The 19,567-nt window shown below is 42.9% G+C and overlaps 1 protein-coding gene across 1 annotated transcript; it reads right to left on the reverse strand.

Annotated features, from left to right (window-relative positions):
- Window positions 1–17,001: 17,001 nt before the first annotated feature.
- On the reverse strand, window positions 17,002–17,857 carry LOC147445182 (uncharacterized). The gene is made up of 3 exons (XM_086528014.1): window positions 17,688–17,857; window positions 17,406–17,520; window positions 17,002–17,310 (listed from the first exon to the last, which is right to left on the reverse strand). Exons 1-3 carry the CDS (start codon window positions 17,688–17,690, stop codon window positions 17,204–17,206), a joined length of 225 nt encoding a protein of 74 aa, XP_086384140.1. The 5' UTR covers window positions 17,691–17,857; the 3' UTR covers window positions 17,002–17,203.
- Window positions 17,858–19,567: the final 1,710 nt, after the last annotated feature.

A 19,567-nucleotide genomic window follows, 5' to 3' on the forward strand; every position in this document is an offset into this window, starting at 1 on the left:
ATTGAAGTTAGGGTTGCAAAATGGCACACACAGATTGGAGATGGAGAAGAAGCTCAAGGCACACAATAGAGAATGTATTACTAGGTGTGCAAATACAAGATAAGGTAGCCATAGAGTGATGGGTGTATATGTAGCAAAAAGAAACTTTTAGTGACAAAAAATATGCCTTGGTGGTCCTAAGTGTGTTCACACACATCACTACCATATAAATGGAAACAAAGGCCCCCTGTGAGTGATGTGGTGAGTGAGAGCTGGCACATAGAGTATAGGGAAGTTCCATGGCCTATGGATATGATCAATCCACAAAGCGAAGCAAGCCCAAAGCTTTGCAAAAATCTTCAAACTTTTCATGAGGCAATACCTTCGTGAAAAAGTTGGTGGTTGTCTTGTGTCGATGTATAAGCCAAGCTCATCTCTCTAATTGAGAGTCTCTCCTTGACACGGTGATAATGCACCTCAATGTGCTTTGTGCAAGCATGAAAGATGGTTCCTCACCACCCACTACCAATGCAATTTGATTGTCATTGTAGATGTTATAAGGGTACGTTAAGGTAAGAGAGATCCCAAGTGGTGTGACCCCAAGCCTATAAGAAAAGGCATCCCCCCTTAATGTAACAATTTTGCTCTTAATCAATCTAGTTACCATGGAGTGTGACGTATGGATTCTACCTGTCCCAAGAGCCAAGTAAGCTCGGGAATACCCCAAGTTAGGTGGTACAGTATGAGTGTGTGTGTGTGTGCCATTTAACCAAAAAATACAACCGTCTTACCAAGCCTTTAGTAGTTATGAAGGGCCAAGTCCCATAGTGGAGACTCAAACACTTTGAAGCTTTTAAAAAAAAACAAGGAACAAATAAGTTAGGAATTTATTAAATAACACTGTGTGTGCGTGCGTGCGTGCGCGCACATGTGGACATGTGTGTATACATGTGTGTCCATGCATGTATTGGCCACCTTCCCACTATTGATATCGTTAATGGAGAAATTTGGTGAAGGGAGAGCACGAAGGGGGGGGGGGATAAGGTGGAAGGAGACAAAGTGAAAAAGACATTAGCTGGGTTTGGAGAGAGGGAGAGAGAGAGCAAGAGAATTGTTTGAATCTATGGATGCATAGTTTACCCAAAAAAAAAAATTGATTAAAGAAAGTATGCGAACCTTTAAAACTCTCAACAATTCGTGGAGTGATTACACTAAGACTTCTGAAATTTTGTTGATTTTCCACGAGGCAAGTTCGGAATCCACCCAACATTTTGTATTTTTAATCAACTAAAAATACATCAAAACTTGGTTTTTTACAAACATTGTGCTGGTGTGTGTGTGTGTGTGTGTGTGTGTGTGTGTGAGAGAGAGAGAGAGAGAGAGAGAGAGAGAGAGAGAGAGAGGACCACATGACAATGTACATATTTTCTTCAAGGAAAGTTCAAAATCTACCCGAGATTTTGTAATTTTACTATATGCAGATTGGAGGTTGTGTGTGTGCATGAGTGTGTGTGCTTGTGTGTGTGTGTGTGTGTGTGTGTGTGTGAGAGAGAGAGAGAGAGAGAGAGAGATTTTATTTGAAAGAAAAGTAAGAAACACTTTGCTCTTACTTTCCTTAGATGCACCTTAGGGACGGTGAGTGGCTTTTGACTTTAATGTGCTAGAGAAGAGCAAGGATAGAACGGGCTATGCCAATCTGTTGGCAGGCTCTGAAAAAAATAAATGACTCGGGCTCTATGAGAAATGGGCTTTGATGGACCTATGGGAGATGGGTCCCTAGAACAATACGTCGGGCTTCACATACACAAGACTCCAGTATTACGGCACAACGTCCGGGCTCAAAAGATGCTACTGCTCTCACCAAGTTGATTCAATCCCGTCGCTACTTGCGATGAAGGTGCTGACAACGAAGAGCTTCTTAGACCATCTTCCCTTGCACCTAGAACTTAGGAAAGCCAAAGGGGACGGGAAGACCCCCAATGGGAATGAGAAGCTATTGGTCACAGGGGCACACTTATTTCAAAGACCCTTTGTTTAGAAGTCTCGTGAAGAAAGCTATGTGTAAACTCACTAAAGATATTTTCCTAGAAAACCTCAAGCTTGGGACCTCTTTGCTTGGAGTGTCCAGAAAGCAATCAAAACCTCAAGCCCTCGGGTGAAAAAGGCCCGTGAAGAGCATGTGAAGTAGGTTGAAGAGGAGGTTGATCATCTCACTTCAATAAAAGCTTCTCCAATGAAGATGACAAAATATGGCTGGAAGATTAAGCCAACTTGTCCGGGCAACAACTCAAGGAGGTCAGGAGGGTCAGATTGGTTTTCGAGGAGACATTCCTTTAGCATGAGGCCGCTAATCAAGCACATTTTTTAGGGCCTTGAAAATCAAGAAAAGTCGGGGCTCTATCCACTCGTTCACAGTCAAGAAGGGGGATGCTATGCAAGATCAGGAAGAAATGGCTAAGATGATGCTGGAGCATTTAAGCCAAATCATTGGCCACCCACGGCTGTCAAGAAGTGGATGAGGCCAGAGTGACCTTGCTTGAGAGTATCAATAGGAAAATACACCAACCAAAAGCCAATCGTCTTGAGTTGTCCTTCTCGTAAGATGAGAGCACGCTTGCATTACATGCTCTCGGCAAGAAGAAATCCTCTGGCTGGGATGGTCTGACCGCTGAATTTTTCAAGGAGTTCTGGGATGACCTCAAGGGTCCGATCACATATATGACTAATTAAGCTTTTGTCAAGGGGTGTTTGGATTCCTTGTGAAAAGAGGGCTCATTAAGCTTTTGTCAAGGGGTGTTTGGACCCCTCTGTGAAAAGAGGGCTCATTAAGCCTATCCCCAAGTAGGTGTGTTGCTTGCATCTTAAGCATTGGTTCCCTATAACTATGATGTCTGTGGCATATAAAGTTATTGCCAAAGCAGTCGCTCTTAGAATTTCTCCCCTCCTGGATAGGGTTATCTCTCTCCATCAGCATGGGTTCATCAAAGGGAAGTCGATATATGACAATATCTTGCAAAAAATGGTTGGCATTGAGTATGTGGCCTTCAAGAAGTAGGAGTGCATCTTGCTTCAACTCGATATCGACAAGGCATATGATAGGACTATGTGGTCCTTCATTGAAGATGTCATGAAAGCTCTGGGCTTTGGGCCTCTCCTTTGTCATCTTGTTCACACTCTAGGTGTAGGCGGGCAATTTGATCTCTTGTTTAATGAAAGAATTGTGGGCTCCTTAGAATTTACAAGATCAATCAAGCAGGGATGCCCCCTAGCCCCTCTTCATTTTTCCATTGGCTTGCATCCCCTAATCATGATGCTTGCGCGGGGTAAAATTCAAGGTTTAACTCTATCTAGAAATGATCAAATCCTACCCAAGATGTTCGTAGATAACTCCCTCATTTTCTTAAAAGCCTGCCCTCAGGTTCTCAAGAAAGCACTAGACATCGTACATACATTCTCTATGGATTCGGGGTCAAAGTGTAGTATCAAGAAGTCGAGACTAATCTCCCTGACGGAAAATGACTCATTTGACCCATCAGACTCGCCACAGGAGATTGTTTATAAAGAAGGATCTTTCAACATCTGGGCGCACCCTTGGGGCTGGACATCACTCACAAGAAAAGGTTCCAGTGGGTCTTGGAGAAGATCCATAAGAAAATGAGGAAGTGGGAGTTTACATTGCTTCCCTTTCCGAGTCAGATAAAAGTGATCAACTCATTTATGCTCCCTTCATTGCCTTCACTAGTCCTCTCCTCAAAATTGCCAAGTGTAATTGAAAGGAGTTTTTGAAACCTGCTAAAAGAGTCTTATGGAAGACAAGTACTAAAGCCTTGTCACCATGGCAGTGGTCAAAGTGGGAAATGATAGCTTTCCTAGTTACCCAAGGTGGCCTTGGAATCTTCAACCCTGTTGTCCATGTCGAGGCTCTCTGTGTGAAGTTTGTGGTCTCTATAGCTAAACAAGAATAGCCTGGGCTGTCATGACCAACGACATGATTAAAAAATCAGAGCTTTTCTCTAAAGGTGGTCAATGGAAAGATATTGAGGTGCACAACAAACTATTAGCCCCGGGGTGGTCTAGTGTGAAAGTGAGTGGCACAACAAGGGAGCTAGTGAGAAAGTGCAATTGAGCGATATGAGTTTTAGAATGGGGGGGAGTAATTAGGTATTTTCAGAACTCCACCTCACATTGGTCCCTTTGGTTGACAAAAGAAGTTGGGGATATCCTGAACTCTTATTGTAGGAAAATTGCTAGAAGGCTAAAAAATAAAGGACTCTAGCCGCCGATCCATTTTTGGGATGAAAACAGTAAGCGTTGGAAATCTTTTGACTTTCTAGCTGACCAGTTTCAACTAAATGGCATGGAAAAGGTGCTTGTATGCAAAACGGTTGAAGGCCTGGACAACAATCAGATGTCAACTTGGGGGAAAGCTTGGAAATGGCCCAAGAGTAGCCTTTCCTTCAAACCTCACACCAAGAACATCTATCAAGATCTCATGCACAAGGATGATTGGTTTTCCCCCTTGAAAAAATAGTGGAAAAACAATGGTTGAAAGCCCGTTGGGCTATGGTCACGATGAACATTTTGGGGTCCACAATGGCCCCAATATATAAAGATGTTTCTATGGAAGGTGTTATAAGAGGCCTTGCCGACGGGCGTCAAGATTCAGGCATGGGGTATAGGATCCGATAGGTGCTTAGGGTACCAAGGGGCTAGCGAAGACCTCGCACTCCTTTTCATGATTGCCCGACTATTAGAGGATGGCGGGGAGGGTGTGCAAGTGGATAAAAAGAACGTGGAAGATAGGCTTCTTCAAGAATGATCTGTGTCTAGGGGGAAACAATTTCAAAGTCCTACCCTTATTGTTTGTACCCAAATTGTTAGATTTTGCTTCATTTATAATATCTGAAAGGTCAAAATTTTGCGTCTTTGATAACGACCTTTTTGTGGCTAGCTTCTCAGTGATTGTACAAGAAAGTGAGGAGCTTATATATGTGATAGGTAAAAGTCACAACTCGGATGGCAGACTCAGGTGACCCGAGCTATTTAGACGAGTCCTTAACAATGCTCTTCATAATAGCTTTTCAGCTTGAATCTGATGTAATTTTAGAACTTCAAGGCTCGGAATGAGCTTGAGGTTGATCTGTAATTTCTCTATGAAATTCTATTACAATCTCTCACAATTGTGAGTTTTGCAAAAAATAAAATAAAATGGTATGGATCATAGCCACTAGCGCTATATATATATATATATATATATATATATATATATATATATATACTAAGGGAAAATTCTTTTCTTACTTTCGTTTCAACTAAAATCTCTCTCTCTCTCTCTCTCTCTCTCTCTCTCTCACACACACACACACACACACACACACACACACACACACACACACACACACACACCACGTATATACACACACAAATTTTATGCACACACCCTCCTCTACACACTTCTTGAAAAAAACGTTTTAATGTATTTTAATACATTTAAATCTCTCTCTCTCTCTCTCTCTCTCACACACACACACACACACACACACACACACACACACACACTTTTTGTATTAAAAAATTGATGTATTTTAATCCTTTTAAATCTCTCTCTCTCTCTCTCTCTCTCTCTCTCTCTCTCTCTCTCTAAGCCATCTCTGCCCTAAGCCGTTGAGGTCCTCCTCTTGGGTGAGGGGCTTCTCATGGGGGAGCCAGTTAAGCCTGTAGCCCTTGCCTCTACCCTAGCGCGGCATAGTTGCACGGTTAGCTTGGCAAGCCCAGCAGCTGCGTTGACAAAAGCTCAGGACCCACCTCACCTATCCTCAGCACACTGACGATCGGCCCTCAACAGCCACGAGCTACAATCTCGCTAGTCCTCTGTGCAGTGACGTCCAACCTCCAAACTCGCCACTTCTTTTCAGAGGGTTTATTCTAGAGGATGTTCCCACCAAACCCACCTCCAACACGGAGCGAGAGAATGATGACCAAAGGCCGCAAGACCAACAACCCGAAAACACCCAAGAGTACACATGCTAGCTTTGTTGCTATCCTAGCAACTCCAAGCAAGACAGATTGCATTGGACAATTGCAAGTCACCCTCGACATGGTCATGGAAGAAAACCGCGACCTCAAAGCACACCTCAGTACGCTCAAGGCACGATTTGACTCCATGATCGGCCTCACAATAGACAAGGTGAAGGAAGTCGAAGCAAAGGTCACTCAAGCTCACACGATTGCACTCACCAAAGCGAAAACCTATGTGAAGACAAAATTATGGGAATTTCATCTTCAAGAAGAGAATCCCCTCAAGGTTCACATTGGAGGGCTACCCCAAGCATGGGACAAGTGCAAATAAGATTTCTTTGAATGCATTAACCACCTCAACAAGACTCTTAAACAGGTCCATGTCGAGTAGGATGTGGTAGAATGTACTATCAACAAGTACAACACCAAGCACACACCAAGTGGACATGCCATTCTCAAGTTCAAGGACAAGGAGCTACAACTTCAATTACTCAAACAATTGCGTCTTCTCAAAGACACCGGATTTTGGATTTCTAAAGAATTCGCCTCAACACAAGTCAAGCGCAAAGGTGAAAAGCTAAAGAACATGCGTGCAACACAAGCCAAGGCAAGTGGACAATATACTATGGAGGGAAGGCCATCATCCAAGAGTTTCAAACTCCTAAGCCGGCTCTCTGCTCACAAGACCCGCCTTAGGTTTTGTTCTTTTCTTTCAATGGACTCTCAGTGCTTAACTGCTATGTCCGGTGTCTGGCTGCCTGCCCACCATGTGTACATACCCTTATTCTTCATATATATGAAGAATAAGGATCTCCTCACTCTTACTCCCTGAGGTTGCTCCAGCCACCTTGTCTCCAGCTCCTCCCCTTCCTTGCACGCATCGCATCGCATCGCACCGCGCATGCACGCATCCACGCACACACTCACTCACAAGTGGCATCAAAGCTATGGCTTGGCGATGACGGCGGTCTCTTGGTGGCAACAAAGCTCTCGTAGAGCTCAGCGCTTCGCGGCACCAGATCGGAGTGGTTCGGGGCGGATCTGACACGGATCAGGCGAAATCGTGGATCTCGGTTCCCCTGTGTGCGTAACCCCTCTTGGCTTGGAGGGGGATCTTGAGGATTCTCATAGAATCTCATCAGATTTTGGAGATCTCTATGCAGCAGATTTGAGAAGGTTTGGAAGCTTGAGAAGAATCATTCGAGAAGTAGACTCAAAAAGAGGGAGTAGATGACTTCTCAACAGAGAGCTTGGGAGAGCTCGTGTGCACCACACACACACTGTTGGAAGGCAACCAGTCAATACCAAGGCAGTAGAATCTTTACCAAGTCGACCAAGCAGGAGAGAGTTGGCAGTGGAGAGTTGGCATTTTTTGATGGTTGTGTACACTTGGTTGCAAGCCAAAAGTGGCAGCAGCCCTCGACTGAGCTCCACGAGTAGCAGAGTACTGCAGGTCACAGGCATGCACACCTTGTGTGCACGAAATTGAGTTTGAGAATTGGGTGAAATCCAAGCTCATGAGTAGCCAAATTGGCCGAGAAAGGGAAGCTTTGCACAGCATCTTGAAGGCAAGTTGAGAGCAGAAATTGTAAAGCTGTATAAGCTCATGGGCAAAGGCTTGTTGACCAAGGAGACCTTGTGGGCAGCAGGTTCGAGTAGAGAATTGCATGCAAGCAATAGGGAGAGCCAAATCTGGGGTGTAGTAGAGTTGGGTAGTGCTGGTTGCTGCAGGCAACGAGGTCGAGGTGCAGGCAAAGGGAGCAACAAATAGAGCAAGAGATCTTCGGAGCCAATCCGCTCCGGCTATGTCGATAAGCCGAGTTGATGGCGCCTCCCGCCGCCGTTGGATGGGAGTCTCCGATGCGGATGACGGAAGTCGGATCTTTGTTCTCTCTTTCTCTCACTCACTCACCAAACTAGCTGAAAATGCATCCCAGAAGAGAAATTGCTTGCAAAAAAACTGCAATAAACCTATGAAATGTGTAGCCACACAAGCATATGCTAATCCACAGTAGAGTCGAGCAGTGTTGGTTGATGCAGGCAGCGAGGTCGAGGTACAAGCGAAGGGAGCAAAAAACAGAGCATTCAAAAGCTTGGGAGTGTGTGGTGTGACATACACACACAATCGCTCAGAAAGCATCTTGACAGAGCCTGGATTGACAGAGTTTGTCAGTTTATAGTCAAAATCGATTTTTAAAAAAGTTGAACCTTACAAACACTATTGTGTGCAGGGGCCTGCTCCCATGAGATCCTCAACACCCTCGACTCCCTGCCCCGTTCTCACACACCCACTCACACATGCCTGAGAAATATCTTGAGAGAGCTAGAGGTGTGAGAGAGAGCGAGCAAGTGAGAGAAGGAGAGAACAGGGCTTCAATTTCCGTCATTAGCATTGGAGTCTCCTGTCTGACGGTGGGAGGTGACGTCGACTCGGCTTATTGGCATATCCAAAGCGGATTGGCTCCGAAGGTTGGCTTCTCGACATCAGCCATTGGCTTTGAGCATTGACAACTTGGCTTTAGCGACACGCTTTATGGCATCAACTCTCGGCGATTTTCCTCTACGACTTGGCATCGACGGCTCAACACCAACTTTGAGCATTGACGTCTTGACGCATCGGTTTGGACATTGATCAGGTGGCTGTTCGGCTAGCGTACTTCTGCCCAATGGCGAAAGACGACATCGATGATGATTTCCTAGCCTTGACACAACAGGAGACCGTCAGGTTTGTGTACATTTCGTGAGTGTTCGGGCGTCTCATGTTCAATTTATTAGTGTCGAGACCTGATCTAACAGTTGCACTGGGAGCATTTCCAGCATGCGATGGCTGACACTAACATGATGCATAGTGGAGTTTTTCAGACCATATAGAGTAGTTTGTGATATTTACATGTAGGCTCTAGCATGGGTACGCACGCTTGCCTACCACCAAAGCTGATAAGACCGTGTGTAGATCAATAGAGTGAGCTAGTGAGCATAGGCTGAGAGAGTTTCTCACCTAGTTTCTTGTACATACTAATAGTTTAGCTAGTAGGCCTCCCTTATCGGTGCATTGCTTTTGAGTGGGAGTTTGTTGGGGTAAAGGTGTTGCGCCTTTGTCGTGTCTGACCGCGCCTGCCCACCATGTGTACATACTCTTATTCTTTTTGTATGAAGAATAAGGAACTCCTCACTCTTACTTCCCGAGGTTGCTCCACCCACACCGTCTCGTGCTCCTCCCCTTCCCCGCACGCACTGCATTGCACCATGCACGCACGCATCCGCGCACATGTGCACTCACCCCCCCCTCACCTCTCTCTCTCTCTCTCTCTCTCTCTCTCTCTCTCTCTCTCTCTCTCTCTCTCCCAAAATCCCCCCTCTTTCTTTTCAGACCACTCCTTGCTACCATCCTCTCGCTCGCTTTCTTAAGCAATCTCCCACACCATATTTCTTCATCCCTTGTTGCCCACTGCTCTCTCTCTCTCTCCCTCTCTCTCTCTCTCTCTCATACATATGATGCATGTCTCGGGTATGATAGGCCGACAGGGGACCGAACTGCAAGAACGAGCCCTCCTATGGGGGTTTTTGCAAGACGAAGGCAAGCTCGAAAGAGGAGCCGCCACGGGTATGATCCCTTATACACATGTTGGGACTCGGGTCAACTTGCATGAAATGGAAAGCTCTCTCTCTCTCTCTCTCTCTCTCTCTCTCTCTCTCTCTCTCTCGGTTTCACCATGACCCAAGGGCGTTTTCTTGACATTTCTGCGTCCTCATATATGAGGCTACACAATGAGCTCTGTTTTGTTTTTTTGATGCATAGCATGCCTGCCATCACCTTCTTTGTGGGCCCTTTGTTCACACACAAGCGTCCTAAAAGATTGGGGCTTTACCCAGTCCATAAGGGCTTTTCCCACGAGGCAAGGCAAGCAAAGAAGCAGTGAAGCTCATGTCTCCAAGGACAGTAGCAATCAGAGACTCTCAAAGGTAGTCGAATCTCTATAGGAGATTATTCTTCTTTTCCAGTGTTGCTTGCACGCCATCGAGCTATGGTGAACCTTGGGTTTTCACACTTGTAAGCAAGACACCTAAAGGGTGCCCTATTTTGAGAGCCATGCAAGAGAAGGAAGGCAATAACAATTCAAAATCAAGGACTTGAAGGCAAGGAGTATGAGCATCATCGTTCAGCAAGGTGCCGACAACAGAATTTAAATCAACATGAATACTTCATGAGTTGCAAAAATTAACCAAGTCTGCACAATCTATGAAGGGCATGACTTGCCGGAGAGGGTACGGCATGCAAGGCATGTGGTAAAGTGTGGAAACACGTCTGCAATTGCAGAACTCTCATACATATGATGCATGTCTCAGTTATCAATTTTACAATTGCTTCATATCTCATGGAGATGGCGATATAGAAGTTTTCGATGGCCGGTAAGTACAATGAACTTGAAATTAATGCTTCTCATTCATTTAAATTTTACAAAAGTTCTTGCATTAGTGAAAGCAAGCTTTGAGACCATTGCTTATGGTTGAAGGGGAGCTATTTCTTGGAATATACTATTAGCATGCAGACTTCGAGAAACTTGGCACCATGTCTAGCTGTATTTCTCTTTGAGGGAGGTATGACCCAAGCCACGATGGCATGTAGGGTACATCTGATATCTGTAAATTTATTAGCATACATGGCTATGAGCCAGATTCAAGCAACGGCCACTCATGTGAGAGGGGCAACAAGGTTTATAAATTTCAAGCTATGCTTGTTTAACCTTTCATTTGCAAAAGATTTCTCTACTATGCAAAGTAGAGTGCTTTGCCAGACTTCATGCGAAGCAAGGCTTCTCTCATGTGTCAAGGTACTATCAATTGACTTCAGATCAAGGATACTGGCTCACATATTTGGCACTAAGCGCATATATCTCACAATTCAAGTTTGACAACAATGCACTATGATGTATCCTTTCCCGTATAATCGTGCAAGGCACGTATAGCTCACAAGGTTGAGGTTGTCATTGAAGGCAATATCTCACCAGGTTCATAATGTCAAGGATTTTATCAATCTATTATTCTCATATGCACACATGGCATGAGAACTAGATGACAGTATGTCCACCACATACTTGTTTACGCTTCCACAATAACATCAACTACTCTATCCTAGAAGATTTGAGGCTAGTAGATGGACTTCTGATTGTTGTATATGTATACAATGGTCAGCACTTTATATCATTGGCTCTATGCACAAGGTGCAACCAATCCCATGACGATTTCTAGGGGCAGCAATTAGGCATGGCTTAGCTATCAAGTAATTGATTCATGGGAAGACATGAATAGATTAAGAGAGCCTCCACACACGTAATCTAGTATGACTAATTTTCTTTGGGGGTATTTGACATCTTTTTCCTATGTTCATGGAGGAATAATATTCTCTCATGACTTAGTTGTGAATAAGATTCCAACTGCAAAAGATCTATTACTTAGTTGGAACATTGATTATGCCTCTAGGAGTGGTATTTTCAGGTGTATGACTTTGCTAATACATGTTGAGAGTCATGATTTGAGCTCAGCACAGTTATACTTTCAAGGAAAGTAGTCTGCAATCTACCAAGGAGTAGTGGGCTTATTTAACTTTCTCAGTTGATTCCAAATTTTTTTTACCACGATAGACCATTGGTTACTAGGTTAATCAGTTTTCATGCAAAGTCTAGCCAAGTGGTTTGACATTGCAGAACTAACCAAGGGGTTTAAATTGCAAAGGCAACACCCTGGGTTTCCAGTTTCTACTACTTGTTTTTCAATAATCTTTAATTTAGTGTTCAACATGTCACCACTATATTACCTTTTTAACACCGGTTTTATGATAAGGCACCTTTCCAATTACATTTTTCCTGTTTTCAAGGTGCACGTGACTATGGGTAAGTGAATGTTATGTTCAACCTCTAGGTATGCATATGATTTGGTTTTATTCCATTTTTGAATATTTTTTGCATGGTTTTTTCAAGTTGGATGAATAAGCTTGCATGATCTCATCCATTTCTCTCTTCAGAGACATGACAAGGTCATGTAAGAGCACAAAGTTGTGGGCCGCAGTGTCCCAAATACATTTTGGTATTATGCAATTATGGACCTATATGTAGGTTTTATTTGGCACATGTTGTCACATGGGATACAACATGTTCTAGGAACTAAAGGAGTTTGATTTAACCATTGTGGAGAAAGGGTGATGAGGGTCCCTCTCACTCATGTCATTGAGTGTTTACAGTTACCTTCATATACAAGTACATCTTGTACTTGAAGGATGTTCTTTATTCAGACATTATTTTTTGAGACATATTCCATGTGTGGCAAATATGAGTCTCTAGGATTGACACTGGCACTCGTTATATCAATTATGTGTCACGACAAAGTCCTCAGATGCTGGTCAAATCTGTTTGCTAGAACATTTTGAGCACACTATATCGAGAATAATTTCATTGGCTAAAAATTGTCGGGTACTTAGTATGACTTGTTAAGGTTACAAGTGTTGCTAAACAACATTAACAGATGGTTGTTTATGCATATAGCAAGGCTATGTGTTGTTAATGAAAATGTTTCATTGTTTGTGACTTATGTTTCACATTCTATTATGGTTCAAACATTTTGGCAAGGCTAGTAAATGATTCCAGTAAAAATAATTTAGTTTCTTTTCAGAACTATTTACGCTCCTCTTTCATGTGTGCTATGAGCATCACATTCTCCGTAAGTATTGGCAAGTATGGTCATGGATATGCAGGTTCGGATCTGTTTTTGCTAAATGCATGCACACTAAGTGTTATGTGCCCTAGTGTTTAGCAAAGGATGATTTGGAGCGGCATGCACATTCGTGACATAGATTTAGAGGTCATGGCTTGGTTTGGGTACTTGTGGATCTCTCAAGTTAACCAAGATGTTTATTTATAACATTGTTGATTCCTCGACCATGTTGTAAAAGGCACTATGATCTCTGTTTACTAGTCATTTTGGAAGACTGTCTGTAAACGGTGGAAAAACACATCTCAGTATTGTCATTTATACAAAGAGGATAGGCAGATTACAAGTGTAATCTTATGCTAAAGGATATGTGAAGCACATACTTTATCACCAATCAATCCAATTAGAAAGCATATATCACTGTAGTTGGAGTGTGCTAACCCTAAGGTAAAGCATGTTTGCAACTAGGTATAGTCTCTTCATGTTTAAGTCAGATTCTCAACCTTGAATACTAGTTATGGTGGGGTTGTTTACTGAGCTACAATAAGATAACAAGTCAAGGACTTATAATTTTCTAATGAATTATGCCAACCAATTACTTCCGTGGAAAGTGAAAAGAGGTACTCTTTTGGGTTGTGAAAACTCTTTCAGCAAACTCTAAATGAGTTCTAAATGGAGTCTACACACTATGTTGGATATGTGCCGGAGACTACACAAGACGGTTGCAAAGGGGACAACAATGTGGAAAATCAAGATGCTCTTCTTGATTTCATTGAACCTCCTACTGAATCATGCTCCGGTCAACATGACAGAAGGATCCAAGAAGGATGCTGTAAACATTATTCTTTATGACGCTATCACCACTTTTTTTCCGAGGACGAAAACACTTCTCCAAGGGGGGAGTAATGTAAGGCCAAGCGCAAACCCACAAGGGTCACAGACCAAGGCCAAGGGCAAGGGCCGACTGGAGGACAAAGTTCAGACCAAGCTAGAGATGGTGAAAATAAAGATCAAGAGTCACCTGCAGGTACTGGCTCCCAGCACCAAGACCCACCTGCCAACCAACAGTCGATCGATCAACATGCAACTCGGCAGCAGGATGCTAAGGGTAAGCATGTTGTCATACACATTCCACTGAATTTCTCATGCTCAATAAAGCACTGAGGAAGCCAAAGCATCTCCAATTTTAGAGGTATTTGGATGATGAAACAACTTACTCAAATCTGGAGAGATTTAAAATGCTATAAGCTACATAAAGTACTGGAAAGAGTTCTAGAACGGTGTGTCTCCACTCATGATAAGGCAATAAACCCAGCCATGAAGAATTTGACCACTAAAGATCTCAAGTCCTAGATTTACAAGTGGAAACATTTCTCGGCACTAAAACCTACCTATCAGTGCATGAAGGACATCCAAATTCAAATAAAAGAAATGATGATTCAAATGCATAGTGCTAGAGGAGTTCTGGGCCAATGAGTAAAGGCCTTATTGGAGAATAATGCCACTAGTAGTCGAGGACCCAAGATTGGGATGACATTTAGGGAGCAAGAGATCAATCTAAAGAGTGTTTAATCTGTTTAGATCACCAAGAAGATGATGCAGTAAGAAAATCAAATGGGAATGAATTTTTTGGATTTTGTCCCAAATTTCCCAATGCTTATCTACGAGATTCCAGCGAAGGAAGAAAAGATTCCTTGCTTCTTTGCAGCACTCTATCCCCCAGACACTAAGTGAGCATACCAACAACAATACATCATGATAGTAATTGCCCTCAGATAATGGTGCGAGGAAGACACTACTGAGTGGATGGCCTGTAATCAAGTCATGCAAGATGCTCTAAAGAAGAACCAAGTCAATGAGCTAATTGCATATCTTCAAAATTTTCAGCTACTACTTATGGGTCAGTGAAAAGTGAAACTCAGACAATTAAACAAAATTATGAATCAAGTCCTTCAACTAACATTGGAAACCTCATAGATACCTTAGAAAGACCTGGCTAACAAAGCATCCTTTGAACCTCAGTTCAGAGAGATGGTTGAAATTTTGTTCAAAGCTCGGATTAAATGCAATCAGCCACTACCTAAGGGATGGATGCATATAGTCTCCTATTGTCATAAGTTGGCAAGGGCCAAGATTACCAAGGGCAAACGCACATTGTATGACCTTGACACCAAAACCTAGAATTCACTGACACTGTATGAAGTAGAAATGAAGACAACAAGAAAAGACCAGTTGGAGCTATACAAGCTAATTTAGAAAGATAATGCTGGTTCAAGTGCTCCTGATCCTTTCAAAGTACTTCACAAACCCCCTAAGAAAAAGACACCAGATAGTAAGAAAGTCAGATGGGGATGAAAGTAGTTGAATTCTGGAAATTTTGGTACATACCAAAAGTCAAGAAAGGGGAGGAGGAATGTAGACGGCGGGAACGGTCCTTAGCAAGCGGTTGATTGGATTGGAGGCTTCCAAAAGCAATAAACTATGGATAGTTACCACGGTTACTAATACAGTGCATAACCAGTCAAAACCTAGTCGGATGGCTGGATTGGAGGCTTCCAAAAGTAGTACACTATAGATAGTTACCACGGTAACTGATACAGTGTGCAACTAGTCAAAACCTAGTCGAGAGGACTATAGATAGGACCTGTTACTTCATTTTTGGGGATCCAATCCTTGAGCTCCCGATCCTGAGCCTCGTATCTTTGTATCTTAAGCCAGAGCTATTGTACATATAATTCTAGTTCCAGTCTTCAGTTCAATCTCCATTTCCAGTTTCGTTGTCTTTTCTAGTTTTAGTACTCAATGTTATTTCTAGTTCCAATCTTGCTTTCCAGTTTATGCATGATGTGGTATGACTTTTACTGTTTTGTCTTAACTAACTCTAACTACCAACCTGGAATAGCTGTCTGAAAGTATCCAGCCCATTCCAAACTCATCCAAGCATAATTGTGAGTATGGCAAAAAAAGATTCTATCACATCCTTTTGCTACTTCATGTCAAACCATGGTAAAGGCAAAGGATGTTGCAAGAAACAAAAAGAAACGGTCAAAAGAGATGCCTTTTAGCTAAGGAGAAAAGGTACTTTGAGCAACTAGGGGTCGTCACCATAATTGAAGTTGAGAATGATTTGCAGGCCACTAGTTTCCAAAGGATACTTTACAAGGGAGAGGCTTTTAAGGTTGGAGAACATGTGATTGTGAGGGAAATTAGTGGTGGGATCGATGGCTTTGTTGTGGGACATTAGAAGGTCAAAATCAAGATAATTTTCTCCATCTAGTGCAATTAATATCACTTTATTTTTTTGGGGAGAGAGTATTCCATGTATTTTATAAGTTCAAATAATGCAGTGAGGAATTAATAGTTCAACTACAATTGGAATGAGAGTTTTGTAGCTACAAATTATGCTATATACTTGGGATTGTATTAGGCCAATATCATCATTGATGCATAAGCCATACCTCTTTCACTACCAAGTAACAGACTTCTAGCATATAACGTGAAAGATCCAACACAAAGAAGATGACTTACAAATCCAGGTCGGATGTGTACCTCCTTGGCTTGAGGTCAATATATTGTGCTAGTGAGTAGCAATGATGAAAAAGGTTTTCCAATTTTGAGAGAGAGTGATTATTTATGCAAGAAATGCAAATTAGATTGGTCAGTACATAATCGTTTTGATCATAGTAACTGGAGGATACAAAGTGAGGATGTTGAAAATAGAGTATGAAACTCATGGAAGGTGGTGATATAAGACCTCTGTACCTACTAGGAATTGTATGGTATCTTCCATTAGGGAGCAATGCTATTTGCAAATAGGTTGGAGATGTGCAAGTTTTTGACCTTCATATGTGACAATCTATCAAAAGCTTTTATATCAATGTAAGGGAAAGTTTGAAAGTCTTTACATCAAAGTTTAATATGTTCTGGTCATTTGGTTTTTAATATTTTCCAAATGCTTAAAGATACAAAAGATTTGGATATTTCATGTATCTATCAAAAGATTTCATTAATCTGGGAGAAAAATAGAAAGCTTTTACATCAATGTATAATATGTTTTTGGTCATTTGGTTTATACTTATATCGTGTTTCAATTGCTTAGTGATGGAAATGTTTTGGTGAGTCATGTGCCTATCAAAAGCTTTTATATTAATCGTAGAAAAACTGAGAGCTTTTTCTTTTTTTTTATAGCAATTCTCCCTAGAGTGAGCTATTTTATATTAAAAAAAGACCAAAAAATTGTATATCATAAGCCTATCAAGCAACACTAATTGTTCATAGACAGTCACCCTAGACAAGACCATGACCTAGTGGCTTTTACAAGCGGCCACGATCTTATACATATCTCAAAACATAAAGAAGATTTACTCACAACCTAATAAGGTGTACATGATTGTGTATAGGAAGAGTCAGGATGCCACCATCGTTGCAGTTTAACCACCCCCTTGCCAATGTCCACAAGGCCCCCCAAACAGAGTTCTGGATGAACCACAAAACTGAGAAGTTATGACATCCATGCAGCATCCAAACAGACTGCAACCGCACCTGATCCATGCATCATCACCAATAGCTCAAGAGCAACCAGAAGTCCGCGAAGCTTCACGATCCATACTACATCCATGCACCACCACTTACAAGAATACCCGCATCTAAACACCTAAGCAACTCCAAAAACCTTCGAAAATCCGAACAGACCACAAGTGCACCTCCATGCATCATCACCAATAGCTCAAGATAAATCAGAAGTCTGCGAAGCTTCAGGATCTCTACTACATCCATGCACCACCACCAAGAGCTGTGACAAGAAGACCTACCAAAAACCTACACTTGAACCAAGGAAAATCAAAAAATTGTGTATGGCCTTCAGGGGATCCACCAAGACACAACACCCTTGCCACAAATGGCACATCCCTCCCGCATCCAACCTTACAATACCCAAACCAACCTTAGCTTGCAAATACGCCTTCAAAAGGGGCCGAAGAACATACCATCTCTACATGTCCGAAAAGGTGAGCACGTGACTATGAGGAAGAAGGTAGGTGCAAGCTAACAGCCAGGTTCCGCTCCCTTGGGAGAACCCTCGCCACACCAACACATATCAACGACCCTCACCCTCCCCATGAGCCTCCCTGCTCTCAGTGAGCGGAGCAAGCAGAGCAATGACTTGAGTAGAAGACCCTCGAAGGCTTTTATATCAAGATAATATGTTTCTGTCATTTAGTTTTACATCTATACTATGTATAATAGGGGAAGGGATTCTTGCCTCTCCTTTAGCCACGCATCCCATTCGACTGGTCCCGACCAGTGTGCATTAAACGTCGAGCGAGACACACACACACACACACACAGAGAGAGAGAGAGAGAGAGAGAGAGAGAGAGAGAGAGATGCCATACAAATCATGACTGTGTGTGCGCGCTCGCGCCATCACCTTCGGTCTTGAGTCATGACCTTTGTTTTTTCAACTAATATAATAGGGATTCTGGCCCCTCCCCCAGCCACATGTCAATAGCGCTTGCGTCCGGTTGGTCTTGATCAACGTGCACTGTGAGAGAGAGAGAGAGAGAGAGAGAGAGAGAGAGAGAGAGAGAGAGAAGGAGAAGAAGAAGAAGAAGAAGAAGAAGAAGAGTATTTTAACGTCGTAGGAAACTATCTTAAGAGACCTTAAAGATCTATCGAATGAGAAGAGTTGAACTCAAGCTTTCTTACTCAAGAGGGAAATGACATAACCAATCTATCACACTTTGGGTGATAGAAAAGTTACACCATTTTCGCACACCCACACCCACACACCCCAAAAGAAGAGTATTTTAATGTCGTAAGAAACTTTAAGACTTCTTATCCAAGACAGAAAAGAAGAAGAAGAAGAGTATTTTAACGTCGTAGGAAACTATCCCAAGAGAGAGAGAGAGGTGGCGACTGTGTGTGTGTGAGAGGCGTTGCCTTCACGACCTTTGTTTTTTAAACTACCTTTTGAATCCAGCCAGCCTGTTCTAGCTCGACTACATCCCCTGCAGGCTCCAGCGTCTCCCGCAGCTAGATGGGCTGTTCTCCTCCTCACATGCTTAGCTCTGCAGGCCTTCCTTCTCTGGGGCTATATTACAGCTCACACTCAAGTCGTTCCTTGATCCCATGGAGGGATGCAAAAGACAAAGTGGGGAATGGAGGGATCAACGCATCTTATGTGCTGAATGCTCTTTTAAAAACTAAATTTTTTGACCCCCAATGCAGGTTTTCTCAGTATAGAATGTGGCTCAGATGCTGCATCAATCGATCTCGATGGTATAGAGTGGGTTGCTGTTGTAGATTTCATCAAGGCTGGGCGCGGCGCTCCTGGACTGCCATTGGTACGTTTTCATGGCACGCTGCAACAGCCAGTCAGCCAGATGTTTTGCGAGGGCTGTCCATGCCAAAGGGTGTTTGCATATGTGTACGCCACGTGACCAACGCATCCTAGTCTAGTTGCCCCGTCATATACCCTTGACCTTGTGGAGCATTCAAATCAACAAAAGGTACAGGCAGGGGTGGCCGTGAACTCTCGCCACGCTCAAACACTAGTGGAGGAACAACCTGTCTGTCCTATGAAGAGGAACCCTCTTCCCTGACATCGTTCGTCCTGTCAGCCATAGTGTAATTCCTAGTTCCTGTGCTTTGTGACCAAGGCTCACTCTGTAAGGAAAAAGTGATTTGGTCCCGGCAACGGATCCATGAAACCGGCCCGTAGGGCGGTAGACTTTAGCTTTCACCCGATTCTTTTTTTGGAAAACTTTACTTGAACTTTACAACACAGAGAAACTTCGCAAATAAACCTGTAACTGGAACTAACACTTCAAACAAACCATGGCTTGGCAGATAGCGTGCTACCAAGAA

This window comes from Adiantum capillus-veneris, chromosome 13 (assembly GCF_014529385.1).
Source record: "Adiantum capillus-veneris isolate H3 chromosome 13, ASM1452938v2, whole genome shotgun sequence".
Classification (NCBI taxonomy): domain Eukaryota; kingdom Viridiplantae; phylum Streptophyta; class Polypodiopsida; order Polypodiales; family Pteridaceae; genus Adiantum; species Adiantum capillus-veneris.

Excerpts from the sequence above, each read along its gene's own strand:
- LOC147445182 (XM_086528014.1), bottom strand. Across the intron at positions 17,311-17,405 it reads ATTGGTGATGATGCATGGAG|TATGGATCGTGAAGCTTCGC; the intron begins GTGCACTTGTGG and ends GCATGGATGTAG.